Source organism: Equus przewalskii, chromosome X (assembly GCF_037783145.1).
Source record: "Equus przewalskii isolate Varuska chromosome X, EquPr2, whole genome shotgun sequence".
Classification (NCBI taxonomy): domain Eukaryota; kingdom Metazoa; phylum Chordata; class Mammalia; order Perissodactyla; family Equidae; genus Equus; species Equus przewalskii.
Window position 1 is genome coordinate 92,717,049 of NC_091863.1, and position 16,365 is coordinate 92,733,413.

At 34.1% G+C, this 16,365-nt stretch overlaps 2 protein-coding genes across 14 annotated transcripts in view; both read right to left on the minus strand.

Annotated features, from left to right (window-relative positions):
* Positions 1 to 6,338, minus strand: part of IL13RA2 (interleukin 13 receptor subunit alpha 2) — an 85,833-nt gene extending 79,495 nt beyond the window's left edge. For both annotated transcript variants that reach the window (XM_070606378.1, XM_070606376.1), the window contains exons 1-3: positions 6,200 to 6,338; positions 5,155 to 5,234; positions 2,932 to 2,980 (exon numbers count right to left, since the gene is read on the minus strand). The gene's annotated coding sequence lies outside the window, so the exon portion shown is untranslated. The remainder of the gene's footprint in view (positions 1 to 2,931; positions 2,981 to 5,154; positions 5,235 to 6,199) is intronic.
* LRCH2 (leucine rich repeats and calponin homology domain containing 2) overlaps positions 5,266 to 16,365 on the minus strand; it is a 105,868-nt gene continuing 94,768 nt past the window's right edge. For all 12 annotated transcript variants that reach the window (XR_011536273.1, XR_011536272.1, XR_011536271.1 and 9 more), the window contains one exon: positions 5,266 to 8,043. Coding sequence is in view for 8 of the 12 variants with exons in the window: in XM_070606372.1 (XP_070462473.1) it covers positions 7,924 to 8,043 (120 nt within the window). In the remaining 4 variants the exon portion in view is untranslated. The remainder of the gene's footprint in view (positions 8,044 to 16,365) is intronic.

Below are 16,365 nucleotides of genomic sequence, written 5' to 3' on the forward strand. Positions count from 1 at the left end.
AGATATAAATCAAACAGTAAGTAATAAACTCTTTCAGAGTTTGTTAAGAGTCATAGAAGGCAGAACTCTTGAACAAGGCACTCTATATGGATAATGCAATGATTGTGAGCTCCTTGAGGGTACAGATATCTGTCTTGTTCACCAGTGAATACCTGGCACCCACATCATGCTTGGCATGTAGTAGGTATTATTTCCTGAATCATTTACAACTCAAGTGTTGAGACATGCCATGGTGCCTAACATTTACTATCTCAAATTACTCATCGTATTTCTCAACACAAGAAAAATAATTAAAATGCAAATATGTATATAGGCTAATATCCTCTATAGGTACACAGAGAAAACAGATATACACATATTCCACACAGCAAATATAGTTTAAACTATAAAAATAAGCAAGTGAAGGATGCATAACAACTCCTTAGTAGAAACAAAGAATTTTATTTCCCACACGTGATGTGGTGGAATAACATCCTTTGATGTTGGACAGACTTAGAATCCTAGATTTTCCACCCATAAAATGAGTAAGCTTTGGTAGATTACTTAACCTCTGGACTAATTTTCCTCATTAGTAAAACTAGGATAATTACAGTACCTATCTCAGAATGCTATTGTGAGGATTACATGAGATAATGTTTGAAAACATACAGTACCAATGCTATGCAAATAAGAACTCAATAAATATTAGTTCTCATTATTTAGTAGTCCTACCTCATCCTTTTATCAACAAAATCTTATATTATCAAGTCTTGCTGAAAAACACTTGAGTCTAGGCCACAGAGCAAAACAAGATCATTTGTGGTACAGTCATGTGCCGCATAATGACGTTTGGGTCAACGACGGACCGCATATACCACGGCGGGTCCATTAAGATCAGTACCCTATATCCTAGGTATGTAGTAGGCTATACTATCTAGGTTTGTCTAAGTACACTCTATGATGTTCGCACAATGATGAAATCGCCTAACTACTCATTTGTCAGACCGTATCCTCCTCATTAAGTGACACATGACTGTATTCCCTTCTTTCATTCCTGTGGATTAACCAGGCTAAAAGCACAAAAGCAACTTTAAAGAGACATCTTGGTTTATGAAAAGATCTAGGGAAAGGAAAACATTTCATTTGCATTTATCATCTGCAACTTTGCCACAGGAAGAAAGAGAAAACAATTTGGAAATAACTGACAAGTCAAATGAATAAAAGTTCAATTAAAGAATAGATCCATCCTGACATAGATCCTACCAATATGACTCTCAAATCATATCAAAAACACCTAGAAACAAGCATAGAAAATAGTGAAATTTCTACTAGTACTTTATCATTTGTTTACAAAAAATACTTTTGATTAACATTTCCATAGGCCCAAGCTACCAGAGCTTCAGAGTTGTAGTAATGTTCTATCTACAATAGAACTACCCACAAACATCAAAGCATTACATTTAAACTAACATGAAATATTCTAAAACTTCACAGAGAAAGATGTCAAAGGTAATTACTTTATAAACAAATCATTTCAGAAAAATTAAAATTTTATGAAATACATTATATTTTATATATAGAACATTTTACAAATCTGTGGAATGGATATACTAATTTTCTGCAAGCAAATATAATATACAATCATTCAAAATAAACAGGATTATTCTTCAAAGAAACATGACTGTTGGGACCAACTAGCAAAAAGGAATATTCAATGACAAATGTAGTACCGAGCAGTAAACTAACTTTATTTTCTTTTGAGGAAGATTAGCCCTGAGCTAACATCTGCTGCCAATCCTCCCCTTTTTGCTGAGGAAGACTGGCCCTGAGCTAACATCCGTGCCCATCTTCCTCTACTTCATATGTGGGACGCCTACCACAGCATGGCTTGCCAAGTGGTGCCATGTCTGCAGCCGGGATGGGAACTGGCGAACCCCAGGTTGCCGAAGCGGAACGTGTGAACTTAACCACTGCACCACTGGGCCAGCCCAAGAAGTAAACTTTAAAAGTCAGCTTGCAAAGATATAAGCATGAAGAATGATAAATTTCAACAGCAAAATTTAATATTATAACTGTAGATTAAATATTAAATATCTACATTAAATATCTATTTTAATGCAACAGCCAGAAACCAGCAACAGACTTACTTCGTAAAGCTCTGAAAAAAAAGACCATGTCTTAATCATTTCCATACCACTAGTGCCTACAATACCAATACCTGGTACATAGACTAAGTGCTTGAAAAAGGTTTTAAATTAACTAATTTATAATTATTTTCCAAAGTCTTAGTACAGTAAGTAAACGATCCAGGGGTACTTACAAGAAGACCAGTGCTCAACTATTTGTTCAAACCATAATTCTGGGCCTTAGCTTCCTAGTCTGAAGAATGAAAGAGTGGCAATACACAAATTCTAAAACCTTTTACAGCATTAAATTCTCTTGTGATTATACCTAGGAGCATATCATGAACTAAACCAGAAATTTTGGTGGTATAAAATAACAAATTATACCAATATTTTAAAATGTATATTTATACATTTATTTTCTTTCACTAATAAGCACGGTCACATCCAAGTAAGTATGATTTTATAATACAGCATGATACTAATTTCCACTGAGTTGTTAATCTTAAAGATTATGAATGAGACAATATAAGTAAAAATATGTAAAATGCATTATTTATAATTCAATTATAAAAAAGCATCTAGCTTGATGCTTCACATAATTCTCCTCTCCTTTTTTATATTTAATTATTAACCTTCCCATATTTTCATCACAGTAAATAAGTTACCCTGCCATGGAAGACATTTGGCTGCCCTTGCCATTTCAGGCTAACTTGGATTTTAACTTGTTTTTAAGCTAACAATTTACCCTGTGCTTTAGAAGGCATTAAAATAACTTAAATGTGTTAAATCAATACAATTTACAAAAAAAGAGGAATGAAATAAATACCTTTTCTCATTTGTTGCAGGGGGATAATCTGTACTTGAAAGTTTGAGCTCTGATAAAAAATCATAAATATTTAGAATTAAATATATACTTGCATATGGCACAAATTTTACATTTATCATGATAGCCTGAGAGAATGAGTGTGTTTTGAATTTAAAACCAAAGGGAGAATTGCTGCCTAGCAAGAGGAGAATGGACTGACATGGACATCATGAAAAAATTAATGTATTCCAAAGAGCATTCCAAAAGAGCAAAGTGTTATGCACTAATATTTGCTAATTTAGCAAATTAACTTGTTTGGATATAAATGACCATTTTATAATCAAATACCTTATTTTGTTTATTAATTTTTACTTTTTATTTTTTTGCTGAGGAAGATTTGCCCTGAGCTAACATCTGTTGCCAATCTTCCACTTTTCTTTTTTGCTGAAGAAGATTCACCCTGAGCTAACATCCATGCCAATCTTCCTCTATTTTGTATGTGGGTCACTGCCACAGCATGGTTGCCAATGAGTGGTGAAGGTCAGCTCCCAGGAACCAAACCCAGGCTGCTGAAGCAGCATGCACCAAACTTAACCACTGGGCAATGGGGCTGGCCCCTACATAACTTATTATTCATGTGACTAATTTCCTTTATCTTTAAAATTATATGGCCATCTGTGTTTAAAATAGTTTGTAAAAGAAAATAAAAACAGGAAACAGTATTAATCAGCATAAAGCACATCTTTTAAAACCACAAAAGAAAATCCAAAAGTCCATAATAAAGTCAGAATAGACACCTATTAAAAAATGTTAAGTATCTGTTGAAAAGGCCTTGAAGCATCATTTAAAATACTGAACTACAATTGTACAATAAAATGATATTAATATGAAGCTTGAATGACCATAAAGCCTTATTACTCAAGTTAGTCACTGGACCAGCATCACTTGGGAGCTTATTAGAAATGTGGAATCTCAAACCTCATCTTTAAACCACTGAATAAATTGGTATTTGGTTAATAAGATCCCCAAGTGATCCACATGCATATTAAAGTTTAAGAATCACTGCCTTAATGTATAATTTTAATTATTACTTCATAAATTATACAGTATTACTTTGTCTTCCTTTGCATTAGAAGTGACTGAGATATCTGAACAAAGTTTTAGAAAATTCAACTTGCTATCTGAAAAATCTATTTTTATTTATGTATTTACATATGTACATACTTAATGCGTTTCTCATCTATTTAGGTAGGCACTTGATGCATATTAATGGATTACAGTAAAAATGAATTTATTTTCCTAATCTTAAATGGCAGGGTAATCAAAATTATGTATTTAAGAATCCAAGAAAATAGTATGCAATCATTTCTTTAAATTTTTTAAAAGATCGCATTTTAAAAACTTCTTCTTTTTTACAAATTTTGGTAATTTTCAAATGATTCATCCAGCAACTCTCCATCCTAAATTACCATCACGTGTCACTTAATGCCAGGGACACGTTCTGAGAAACGCATCTGAGAAATGAGTGATTAGGCGATTTTGTCATTGTGCAAACATCACAGAGTGTACTTACACAAATCTAGATGGTACAGCCTACTAACGACCTAGGCTACTTGGTACTAATCTTACGGGACCACTGCGGTATATTCAGTCGATCGTTGACCGAAATGTGGTTACGCAGTGCATGACTGTACTGATGTCAAAATTCTCATTACTTCTAAACTCTGGCTTTCCAATGCAGTAGGACTCTCCTCTGCTAAAACAGCTGAAGCCTTGCATTACACACACAGACACAAACACAAACACAAACACACACACACACACACACCATGTGTAAAATATAAGCTATTTAAATACCATAAGCATAAAGATTTTTTTTTCATGTTTTAAAATGTAGGAATAGAAAAGATTACACTTTAAGGAATAGAAGATATCTGCACATTTCCAAATTATGTGGATGTTTTTAAAAGTAGAATTACTTAAAAATTAAAGATTACATTTTTTATCAAATAGCTTAAGGATAATTCAATCATATACCTCACACTAAAATCTACAATAATTACAATTTGCCCTATCCTACTTTTTATTATATGTATATGTTTATCTGACATTTATGTTGTATATAAAGAGTCTATCTTATGACATTATTTGTCAAGATATCCTAGGAAATCATTGTTTTTTAAAGAAAACATTACCTATTGAAAATAGTATGATGAAGAACATCTGGACTCTTTAACAACTTACTTTGAAAATCCTCTTCAAGTTTATTTTCCCATACTAGAGAACATAGACATGAGCTATCTAATACCTCCACAAAATGAATGCTGTGATGTTGAGAGAAGAGGTAGAAAGGGAGAAAAGAAATTTCAGACTTTAATTTTTTCATTCAACTTTATCCACAGCTTGCATCGGTAATATACATTTAGTGTTCCATTTATTTTTAAATGCATCAGAAAATCAATCATGATAGATCTGCGACCAATACAAACATTTCTGAATTCTCAAAAAATTCAGTTAGAAAAGTCAATAAACTAGCATTCTGTAAAGATAATTATTAAACAAATGGAAATGCATTTTTACTCCTTATTTCAATGCTAACATATCCAACACATCACTTCTTTCTTGTGCCATACAGTAATAAAATTTAGCAGAAGTAGCTATCCACTGCATTTTTAAGGGCCTAATAAAATATTTTAGTTTGATTATTTAACCCTCTTCAAATGACAAATCAATTTAAATAATGATAATCATTCTTAATTCTATAACTGATGAAGTAAATATATAACCACCATCAAAACAATTTAGAATAAATTTAACACTTATTTAAAAACTACTAAAAGAAATACATCAGAGCCTTGATAAATGTGTCCTTGGGGACTATGCTGTGAAATTATCTTAGAGGTGGTGTTGCCTTTGGCACTACAGTAAATAAACTGCCATGGTAGACCTCAGATAGACCCATCTTAAATGGAATTTTGCTTTGCAGTAAACAATGCTACAGTGAGGTTCTGGTGCATTTTCTCTTTAAAGTAATAATTAATTGACAAGTAAGTGAAATGCAATAAAGAAATGGCCTATAAATTCACTAATATTTGAATGATATGAAACAGGAAAATACTTATAAAATAATTAATATCTAGATTGATTAATAGGAGGAATCCTATAGCATGATAACTATGAAAGCAGTATTGAATGATTGCTGTAGCTTTTAATGGTCACTTTATTTGTAATACTGTCAAATTTCTACATTAAAAAGTAACAACTAAGGTATTTATTTGCCATTTCTTACCTTTATTACCCAAGTTTTCACTAGGGAGACTGCTTATGTCAATAAGGTGTTTCTTAGATCGAACTGAAAAATAACTAATTAGCTCAAACATTTAAAGTCATAAATTACTAATAATTTACTTTTTAAACCTTATAATCATACGAAGTTTTAACTCTTTAAAAGCTCCAATTTGACCCTTGGGGAATGTAAAGAACAGATCTGTATTCTAAAGTCAAAATTTAACTATATGGCTTCATGCCAACTGATCAAAAAAAGTAGTGTTGTTCCTAAACCAACCCTTACTATACAATTTGGCACACTAGTTTTTACCTTTTATATATACCCTTTGAAATACCCAGGCCAAAATTTTTAATAAGTTGCATCCATATTAAGAGGTAACAAGTGCAAATAATCACATATTTAAGATATGATACTTGCTTGGCTACTACGAAAGTAATTATACTAAAGTTCTTCTACAGGAAACTGAGTTATTCATTACAGTAATGTTTTTGAAAAATTCCTGCACTACTACCAACATAAATTTATCCACCTCTAAATTAAACAAGGACTTCATATGACATAGTATACTTATGAAAATATCTATAGAATGGTCTGTGTTTAATTCAACATCATGTTAATTGAGGATCATAAGATTTATAGGATCCACAAATGGCCATATTTCTAAATTTCTCAATTGCTGCTCTCTGAATCTGAATATAACTAAAGGCAGCACACTGACGTAATGTTCCTAAAAGTCAAGACAAACCGAAACTCTGGCAGTTTTATCAAAAATGTCCTTGATAATTAGTACTTTTCTAGTTCTCAAAAACCTTACTGCTTTGTGTAACATTTTTAAAACAGAAATAAAATACTCTTCACATAATACATTTTAAAAGATGATTAAGTTTTGGAAAATTAAATAGCATAAATTAAGCATATTAACATGTTTTTTCTGACAACATGAAATAACCAATTTAAGGAAAACTGCAATGGACTAAATAAAAAACCACAAATGTCACAATGTGAGGCACATTTAAGTCCTCGCATATTACTGAACTTACAAAATCTACTAAAATATTTTAAAGGTCCACTGATTCCATTAATACATAAAAAGAAACTGCAAAGATGCTTAAGACCATATAAGAGTCATCAATTACACAGGCACTTCACATGTAAACAATCTACAGTACAACTGAAAATATTTTGGCACCAATCTATAATACTAAAAGAATTTAATATAAAGCCAGAATTCTGTATTTTCTACTCATTTTTTCTAGAAAACTAAGACCAAAGATTGAGGAAACTGTGTATAAACTAGAATTAGAAGTGTATTAAACAACTCAAATATAGAATTGTTTTAAATTGGTAAAAAAATGATTACCTTATTCAGATGTTTACTAGTATGCTATGATATAAAAAATTAAACCTAATGTGATTATTAAATTGAAACCACATTTTAAATTTAGTATCAACTTGATTTTTGAAAAATAATCAAGGTCATCAACTGACTTAGTAAAAAGAGAATTTGAATTTATCAAAAACTCTGATTAAGTTAATCCAGTTTTACTTCAAAAAAAGTCTGGGTAATTCAAAATTCAATTTTGATGTTTTAACATAGTTTTTTTAAACCTAAGGCTTGATCTAATAAAATTATTTTTTATTAGACATTCTTATTCATGAATTTGAGATATTTGAAATCACTTCGAATAAATGAATCTATACACTTATGATTTTTAAATGTTATATCAAGCTGTAGAAAGCTGAGATGCCTTGGTTGTGGGTAATTCAAGAAGAGCCTGAACTGTGACACCAACTTTCACAAGACCTCTTTCTTCCAAAATATGATGAGGCAAACAGAGTCTTTCCTGAAAAACAAAACAAATGATATCTGAGCATTTGATTCTTAACAGTGCAGTAAAGCCTAAGTAAGCCAGAACTGGATTTTTAAAACATTTTTTCCATAAAACTTCAAGTAAAAAAGTATACAATTCCAATTAAATTCTAATTCTAAAATCGCTGTTTATGGGATTATATTTTAACAGGCTGTGTTCTGATCTGAGGTTGATCTGATGCACATAATAAGCAAACATTTTAAAGTGAGACAGTCATGCTATATATTCCCTAAGATCTCATGCTGGAGTAGAAAGAGCACTACATTTCCAGCTAGGAGATCTAAGGGCCACATAATATGAAGTACTATAGGTACTAAAATTCCCTGAGACTCAGTTTATTCACCCTGAAGATGGGACTGGTAAGAAACAAACAAAACAGTCTGTATGTAGAAGTGTTTGTCAACTGTTCAGTCCTGTACAAAATTGGCCACTCTGGTTCTTTCTACCAGTTCTGAAGTTCCATGATCTCTGATATATTTAGCACTTGAGTACTTTTTTTGTCTTAAGGTTACTTCCCTCCAGCTTCTAGTGATGTTGTATTGCTTCTTAGCTCCAATAGTCTAGAATTTGACAAATAAAAACTGCCTCCTCTTCTTCACAACTCTATGAGAAAGAGGTTTAGACACAACTTTGCATTAGGTTTCATTAGCCTTCACTAATCCTCTTCTAACATCCTTAATGTTTCCAAGGGTTCTGTCTTAACCCTCTTCTCTTCTTATACCGTATCCTCTCCTGGGTATTCTCAAAGCCTTGTCACAATTGCAAGGGTTAACTGCAGGTTTGTGTGCATATGCACATCAAATAAATTTGGTAGCTATTTTTTTTTTTAAAGATTTTATTTTTTCCTTTTTCTCCCCAAAGCCCCCCGGTACATAGTTGTGTATTCTTCGTTGTGGGTTCCTCTAGTTGTGGCATGTGGGACGCTGCCTCAGCGTGGTCTGACGAGCAGTGCCATGTCCGCGCCCAGGATTCGAACCAACGAAACACTGGGCCGCCTGCAGCGGAGCGCGCGAACTTAACCACTCGGCCACGGGGCCAGCCCCAATTTGGTAGCTATTTTTGAAGAAACAATGCAGTCCACTGCTTCAGTTGGGACACCATTCACTCCAGGAAAATAAGCTAGTAATGGATAGAGAGGGAGACAGACCATTTAGAGGCCCCATCTAGTCCACAACTGTGTTTTAGTTGGCTAGCACAGTGTTTTACAAATCTAGAAATACTATTCCTTTTTTTTTAATCCAGTGTTTCTTGAAACACTGGAAGCCTTGGCAAGACTCAGCCCCTAACCTGGAATAGTAACAACTATAGCCTCCATCCTGATGACTTTCAAATATTTATTTTCTGCCAAGATCTCTCTATTGGGCTCCAGATACAAATGTCAACTTGATGCAGTCAAATGGATGTCCAACAGACATATTAAAATCATTGTATCCACAACAGAACTACTTCCTCACTAAATTAACTTTTCCTTCTTTCTGTATTCTATACCTCAGTGAGTAATACACTACTCAATCTCTCTCAACATAAACCTGTGAATCATAATAGTCTTCTCTTTCTTCCATAACCAATTCACCAAATACTAGTGATAATATCCCATTTATCAAAAGACTTCTCAAAAACAATCTTCCCATTTTCATTTTCACTGCAACATTTGTTGCCTCCCTAATACTTTGCTTATTGATTCAAATAACCATTGAGATACATATTAGAAAAGAAAGAATGGCTTCAAGGCAATGACCTCCAGCCCCCACCTTAGAAACTAGAAAAGGAAGAGCAAATTAAACCAATGGCAAGCAGAAATAAGAAAACAATGAAGATGAGAGAGGAAAACTATAAAATAAAAAAGGGAAAATAATAGAAGAAAAATTAATGAAACCAAACATTAGTTCATTGAGAAGATTTTAAAGATTCATAAACCTCTAGATAGGTTAATTAGGAAAAAAGAGAAAATACACAAATTATCAATTTCAGAAATAAGAGAACATCACAAGAGATTCTACGAATACTGAAATGATAATAAGGAAACATTATAAACAACTTTGTAAGTTTAACTAGATGAAATGAGCAAATTCTTTGAAAGACACAGTAGATCAAAGCTCATGCAAGAAGAAACAGAAAACAAGAATAGCCCTATACCTATTTAAGAAATTGAAATTGTATTACTTCTCAGACTTTTGCCCAAGATCTAGTGTAGAAATTGAAATTATATTAAAAACCGTCCCATAAAGAAAACCACTGTCCCAGATGGGTTCACTGAATTTGACTATTTAAAAAAGAAAAAATATCAGTTCTGCACAAAATGTTCAAGAAAAGTGAAGAGCAAGGAATACTTCCTAACATGTTTCATGGGGTCAGCATTACCTTAACACCAAAAACAGGCAGAGACATTAAAAGAAAACTAAAGACCAATATCCCCATGAAAAGATGGAAAAGGTCTACACAAAATTGTAGCAACTTCAATCCAACAACATAAAAACAACAACAACAAAATCCATCATGGCCAACTGGGGTCTATCCTAGCAATCCAGGTTTTATTTAACATCTTAAAGTCAACCAATGCAATTCACAATATTGTGAAAGAAAACAACTTTATCATCTCAGTAGATGTAGCAAAAGCATCTGGCAAAATTCAACATCCATCCCTGAGAGGAACTCTCAGCAAACTAGGAATAGAAAAGAATTTCCTCAACCTCATACAGGTCATCTATGAAAAATCAATGGCTAATACTTGCAAATCATGTATCTCATAAGGGACTTGTATCTGGAATATATAAAGAACTCTTACAACTCAATAATGAAAAGGTGAATAATCCAATTAACAAATGGGAACAGGATTTCAAAAGACACCTCTCCAAAGAATATATACAAATACTAAATAAGCACACTAAAAGATGCCCAACATCTTTAGCCAGTAGGGAAATGCAAATAAAAACCAACAATGAGATACTACATTCACATCCACTAGAATGGCTAGAATCAAAATAGTAGACAATAACCATTGTTGGTGAGGATGTGGAGAAATTGGAACCTTCATACCCTGCCAGTGGGGATGTATATTGCAAAATAATTTGGCAGTTCCTCAAAGAGATAAACATAGAGTTACCATGTAACCTAAAAATTACACTCGTAGGTATATAATAAAGAGAACTGAAGTAACCGTTCAAAGAAAAACTTGTTCATACCAGCATTATTCATGATAAACAATGAGTGGAAAAGGCCACATGTCCATCAACTGATGACTGGTAAACAAAATGTGGTATATACATACAGTGGAATATTATTCAGCCATAAAAAAATGAAGTGCTGCTTTATGATATACTATGAATGAACCTTGGAAACATTATGCTCTGTGAAAGCAGCCAGACACAAAAGACCCCATATAGTATAATTTAATTTATATGTAATGTTCAGAATAGGCAAATCCATAGAGACAGAACAGGGAGGGACTGTTAATAGGTATGAGGTTTCTTTCTGGAGTGATAAAAATATTCTAAACTTACATTGTTGTGATTGTTGTTCAACTCTGTGACTATACTAAAACCATTCAATTATATGCTTTAAATCAGTAAATTTTATGGTATGTTAAATATATCTCAACACTAATGCTTAAAAAAAAATCAATGCATGTTCCCAATCCCAGGCCTAAGACAAGAGACCTTCAATCTGCACCTTTCAACATATAAAAAATTAACTAAAATTTGTTATAGACATAAATGTAAAACCTAAGATTATAAACCTTCTAGAAATAAACATAAGAAAAATATTTGTGACCTTGAGTTATGTAAAGACTTCTTTGGTTTGACATTAAAAACACAATAAATTTTAAAAGATAATACAGGGCTGGCCCATTGGCACAGCAGTTAAGTTCACACGTTCCGCTTCTCGGTGGCCCAGGGTTCGCCGGTTCGGATCCTGGGTGTGGACATGGCACTGCTTGGCAAAAGCCATACTGTGGTAGGCATCCCATGTATAAAGTAGAGGAAGATGGGCATGCATGTTAGCTCAAGGCCAGTCTTCCTCAGCAAAAAGAGGAGGATTGGCAGTAGTTAGCTCAGGGCTAATCTTCCTCAAAAAAAATTTTTTTTAATTAAAAAAATAAAAGATAATAAACTTTAGCTCAAAAACTTGAAAGCTTCTGCTTTTTCAAAAATACTGTAATGAGAATGAAAAGACAAGCCAAAGACTGAAACACAGTATTTGTAAATCACATATCTGATAAAGGAATTTATCTATAATTTATAGAGAAATCTCACACTCAATGCAAAGGAAAAAACCCAACTCGAAAATAGAAGAGATTAGAATACACACTTCATAAAAGTCATATAAAAGGTAAATAAGCCACTGAAGAGATAATTGACATCATTAGTCTTCAGGGAAATGCAAATTAAAACATTAGGAGGTGACATTAGTATCATGGCAGAGTGAGTTATTCTCTTTGTCTTTCCCCTCTAACTTAAAACTAAATGGACACCCATTAAACAACAAAGGATTTCTTACACAACACAACAGAATGCCTTAGAGATCCATACAGCTATACATCTGAAGGTGGGTGGATTGAATCCCTGGGAAGCCATGGAACTGAGAGAACCCTTCCCTCTCCCTGGTGGCAGTGATCCAGGTTGCAAATCCTCACACAGGAGCCAGTGTGACCGTGAATGGAGATAGGGGGAGCCCAACTATACACAGATGGTTTCAGAGTAGTAGCCTGGCCTGTAGGAGGGCCCACCTACTAAGATGGTCTAGCCCATGTGAATGCTCCCCAACAAGTAGCAGCAGTTTAGCCTGCACAAATGCACCCTGCCCACCTAGCACAGGAGCTCACCCAGACCCACCGACTGAGCAAGTATCTGGCCTGCATGAAGAACTTCCACCCACCGAGTGCATCAGTCTGGCTGTGACCTGGCCACAGGGCACAGTGGCCCTGCCTGCATGAGTGCACCCTGCTGAGTGGCTGTTACCAGCCCACACAAACACAGAGTGGCCTGACAGGCACAACAACCAGCAAATGGGACAGGAACATAAAACACAGCCCCTGCCTCTCCCCAAGCAGTTGCAGGTAGAATCCGCAACCTGATACTACCACAGATGCACAAGCAGAGGATCAACTCATCAAACACCACGAAGAACTACAGTGACACTGCAGAACAGAAAGAAAATGACAAGTCTCCAGAAACCAAACCCGAAGTCAGAGAGCATTATCAACTGAATAACAGAGAATTCAAAATAGCTGTCCAAAAGAAACTCAACAAGTTACAAGAAGACACAGAAAGACAGTTCAATGAGCTCAGGAATAAAATTAATGAGCAAAAGGAATACTTCATCACAGAGGTGGAAGCTTTAAAAGAAAACAAACAGAAATTCTGAGTATGAAGAACACAATTAATGAGATAAAAAAATAATGTACAAAGCATAAAAAATAGAGCAGATCTTGTGGAAGAGAGAATTAGTAACTCAGAAGATAAAAAACAAGAAATGTTTCAGGCAGAAGAGGAGAGAGAACTAAGATTTTTTTAAAATGAAGAAATTCATCGAGAAATATTCAACTCAATTAGGAAAAGTAACATAAGGATTATAGTCATTACAGAGGGAAAAGATAGGAAAAAAAGAGCAGAGAGCTTGTTCTAAGAAACAATAGCTGAGCACTTCCCAAACTTGGGGAAGAAACTGGACTTACAAACACATGAAGCCACCAGAACTCCTAACCACATCAATGCAAAAAGATCTTCTCCAAGGCATATAATATTAAAACTGTCAAGTCAATGACAGAGATAAAATATTAAGGGCAGCAAGGCAGAAGAAAATAACCTACAAAGGAATCCCTATCAGGCTTTCAGCAGATTTCTCAGCAGAAAACTTGCAGGCAAGGAGAGAACGGAATGATGCATTCAAAATACTGAAGGACAAAAACTATCAGCCAAGAATACTCCATACAGTGAAATTATCCTTCAGATATGATGAAGAAATAAAAGCTTTCCCAGATAAAAAACGCTGAGGAAGTGCATCACCACCAGACCTGCCTTACAAGAAATGATGAAGGGAGGCCTCTCACATGAAAGAAAAAGGCAAAGGCTTACAAAGCTTTGAACAAGGAGATAAATAGCAGACAAAATCAGAAAATTCCAGCTCTATATCAAAATAGGTTAGTAAACACTTAAGTATAACATAAAGGTAAGGAAAGCATCAAAAGTAACTATAAACACTTTAGTCACAACTCACAATACAAAAAAGAATAATTTATGCCAACAATAACACAGAAGGGGAAGAGGAAAGAGATGGACCCTGCTTAGGCTAATGGAGACAAAAGGCTGCCAGAAAAATGGACCATCTCACCTACGAGATCTTTTACACAAACCGCATGGTAATCACCAAAGAAAAAGTCAGAGCAGAGTCACAATTCATAAGTAAAGAGAAAAGTGACAAAATCACCAAAAGAAACAGCACACAAAAATATAAGGAAAAGGAAACAATGGAAATATAGAACAACTGGAAAACAAAAGATAAAATGGCAGTATTAAGCCCTCATGTATCAATAATCACTGTAAATGTAAATGGATTGAATTTACCAATAAACAGACACAGAGTGGCAGGATGGATTAAAAAACAAGACCTAACAACATGCTGCCTTCAGGAAACACATCCCAGCTCTAAATATAAACATAAGCTGAGAGCAAAGGCCTGGAAGATGATGACCTAACCAAATGGCAAACAAAAGAAGCAGGTTTAGCTATACATATATCACACAAAGCAGACTTCAAGATAAAAAGGATAATGAGAGACAAAGAGTGGCAGTATATACTGACAAAAGGGACATTCCACCAAGAAGACTTAACACTTACAAATACATATGCACCTAACACAGGAACAGCAAAGTATATAAAGCAACTAGTAACAGATCTAAAGGGAGAAATTGACACCAACACATTAATACTAGAGGATCTCAAATCCCATTTACATCAATAGATAGATCACCCAGATGAAAAGTAAACAAGGAAACAGTGGAAACAGAGGCCTTAAGTGAAACACATGAACAGATGGATTTAATAGATATACATGAACATTCCATCACAAAACAGCAGAATACACATTATTCTCAAGTTCATGGAACATTCTCAAAGACAGATCATATAGGGAAACAAGGTAGGCCTCAATAAATGTAAGAAGAGTCAAATTATATCAAGCATCTTTTCCAACCACAATGCTATGAAACCAGAAGTCAACCACAAGAAAAAAGCTGGGAGAGTCACAAATATGTGGAGACTAAACAAAATGCTACTGAACAACCACTGGATCAATGAAGAAATGAAAGGAAAAATCAAAAAGTACCTGATGACAAATTAAAAGGAAACACAAAATACCAACTTTTACGGGATGCAGAAAAAGCAGTACTAAGAGAGAAATTTATAGCACTACAGGCCTACCTCAAGAAACAAGAAAAATCTCACAGAAGTAATCTTAAACTACACCTAACAGAAAGAGAAAAAGAACAAAGCCCAAAGTCAGCAGAAGGAGGGAAATAATAAAAATTAGAGCAGAAATAAATGAAATAGAGACTGAAAAAACAATAAAAAGGATCGATGAAACTAAGAGCTGGTTCTTTGAGACGGTAAAAATAATTGACAAACCCTGAGCCAGACTCACTAAGAAAAAAAGAGATAAGGCTCAAATGAATAACACTAAAAATGAAAGAGGAAAAATTACAATGGACACCACAGAAACATAAAGGACTGTAAGAGAATACTACGAAAAACTGTATGCCAACAAATTGGATAATCTAGAAGAAACGGATAAATTCTTCAACACATGTAACCTCCCAAAACTGAATCAAGAAGAAATAGAGAATCTAAATAGACAAATACAAGTAAAGAGATTGAAACAGTAATCGAAAATCTCCTAAAACACAAAAGCCCAGGACCAGATGGCTTCTCTGGAGGATTCTACAAAATATTCAAAGAAGATTTAATACCCATCCTTTTCAAACTATTCCAAAAAATTGAAGACGACGGGACACTTCTTAACTCATTCTTCAAGGCAAACATCACCATGATATCAAAACCAGACAAGGACAACACAAAGAAGGAAAATTACAGGTCAATATCGCTGATGAACAAAGCTGCAAAAATCCTCAACAAAATAGCAGCAAACCAAATACACCAATACATTAAAAGGATCATACACCATGATCAACTGCAATTTATACCAGGGATGCAGGGATGGTTCACTATCTGCAAATCAATCAATGTAATACACCACATTAATAAAAGACTAATAAAAATGACATGATCATCTCAATAGATG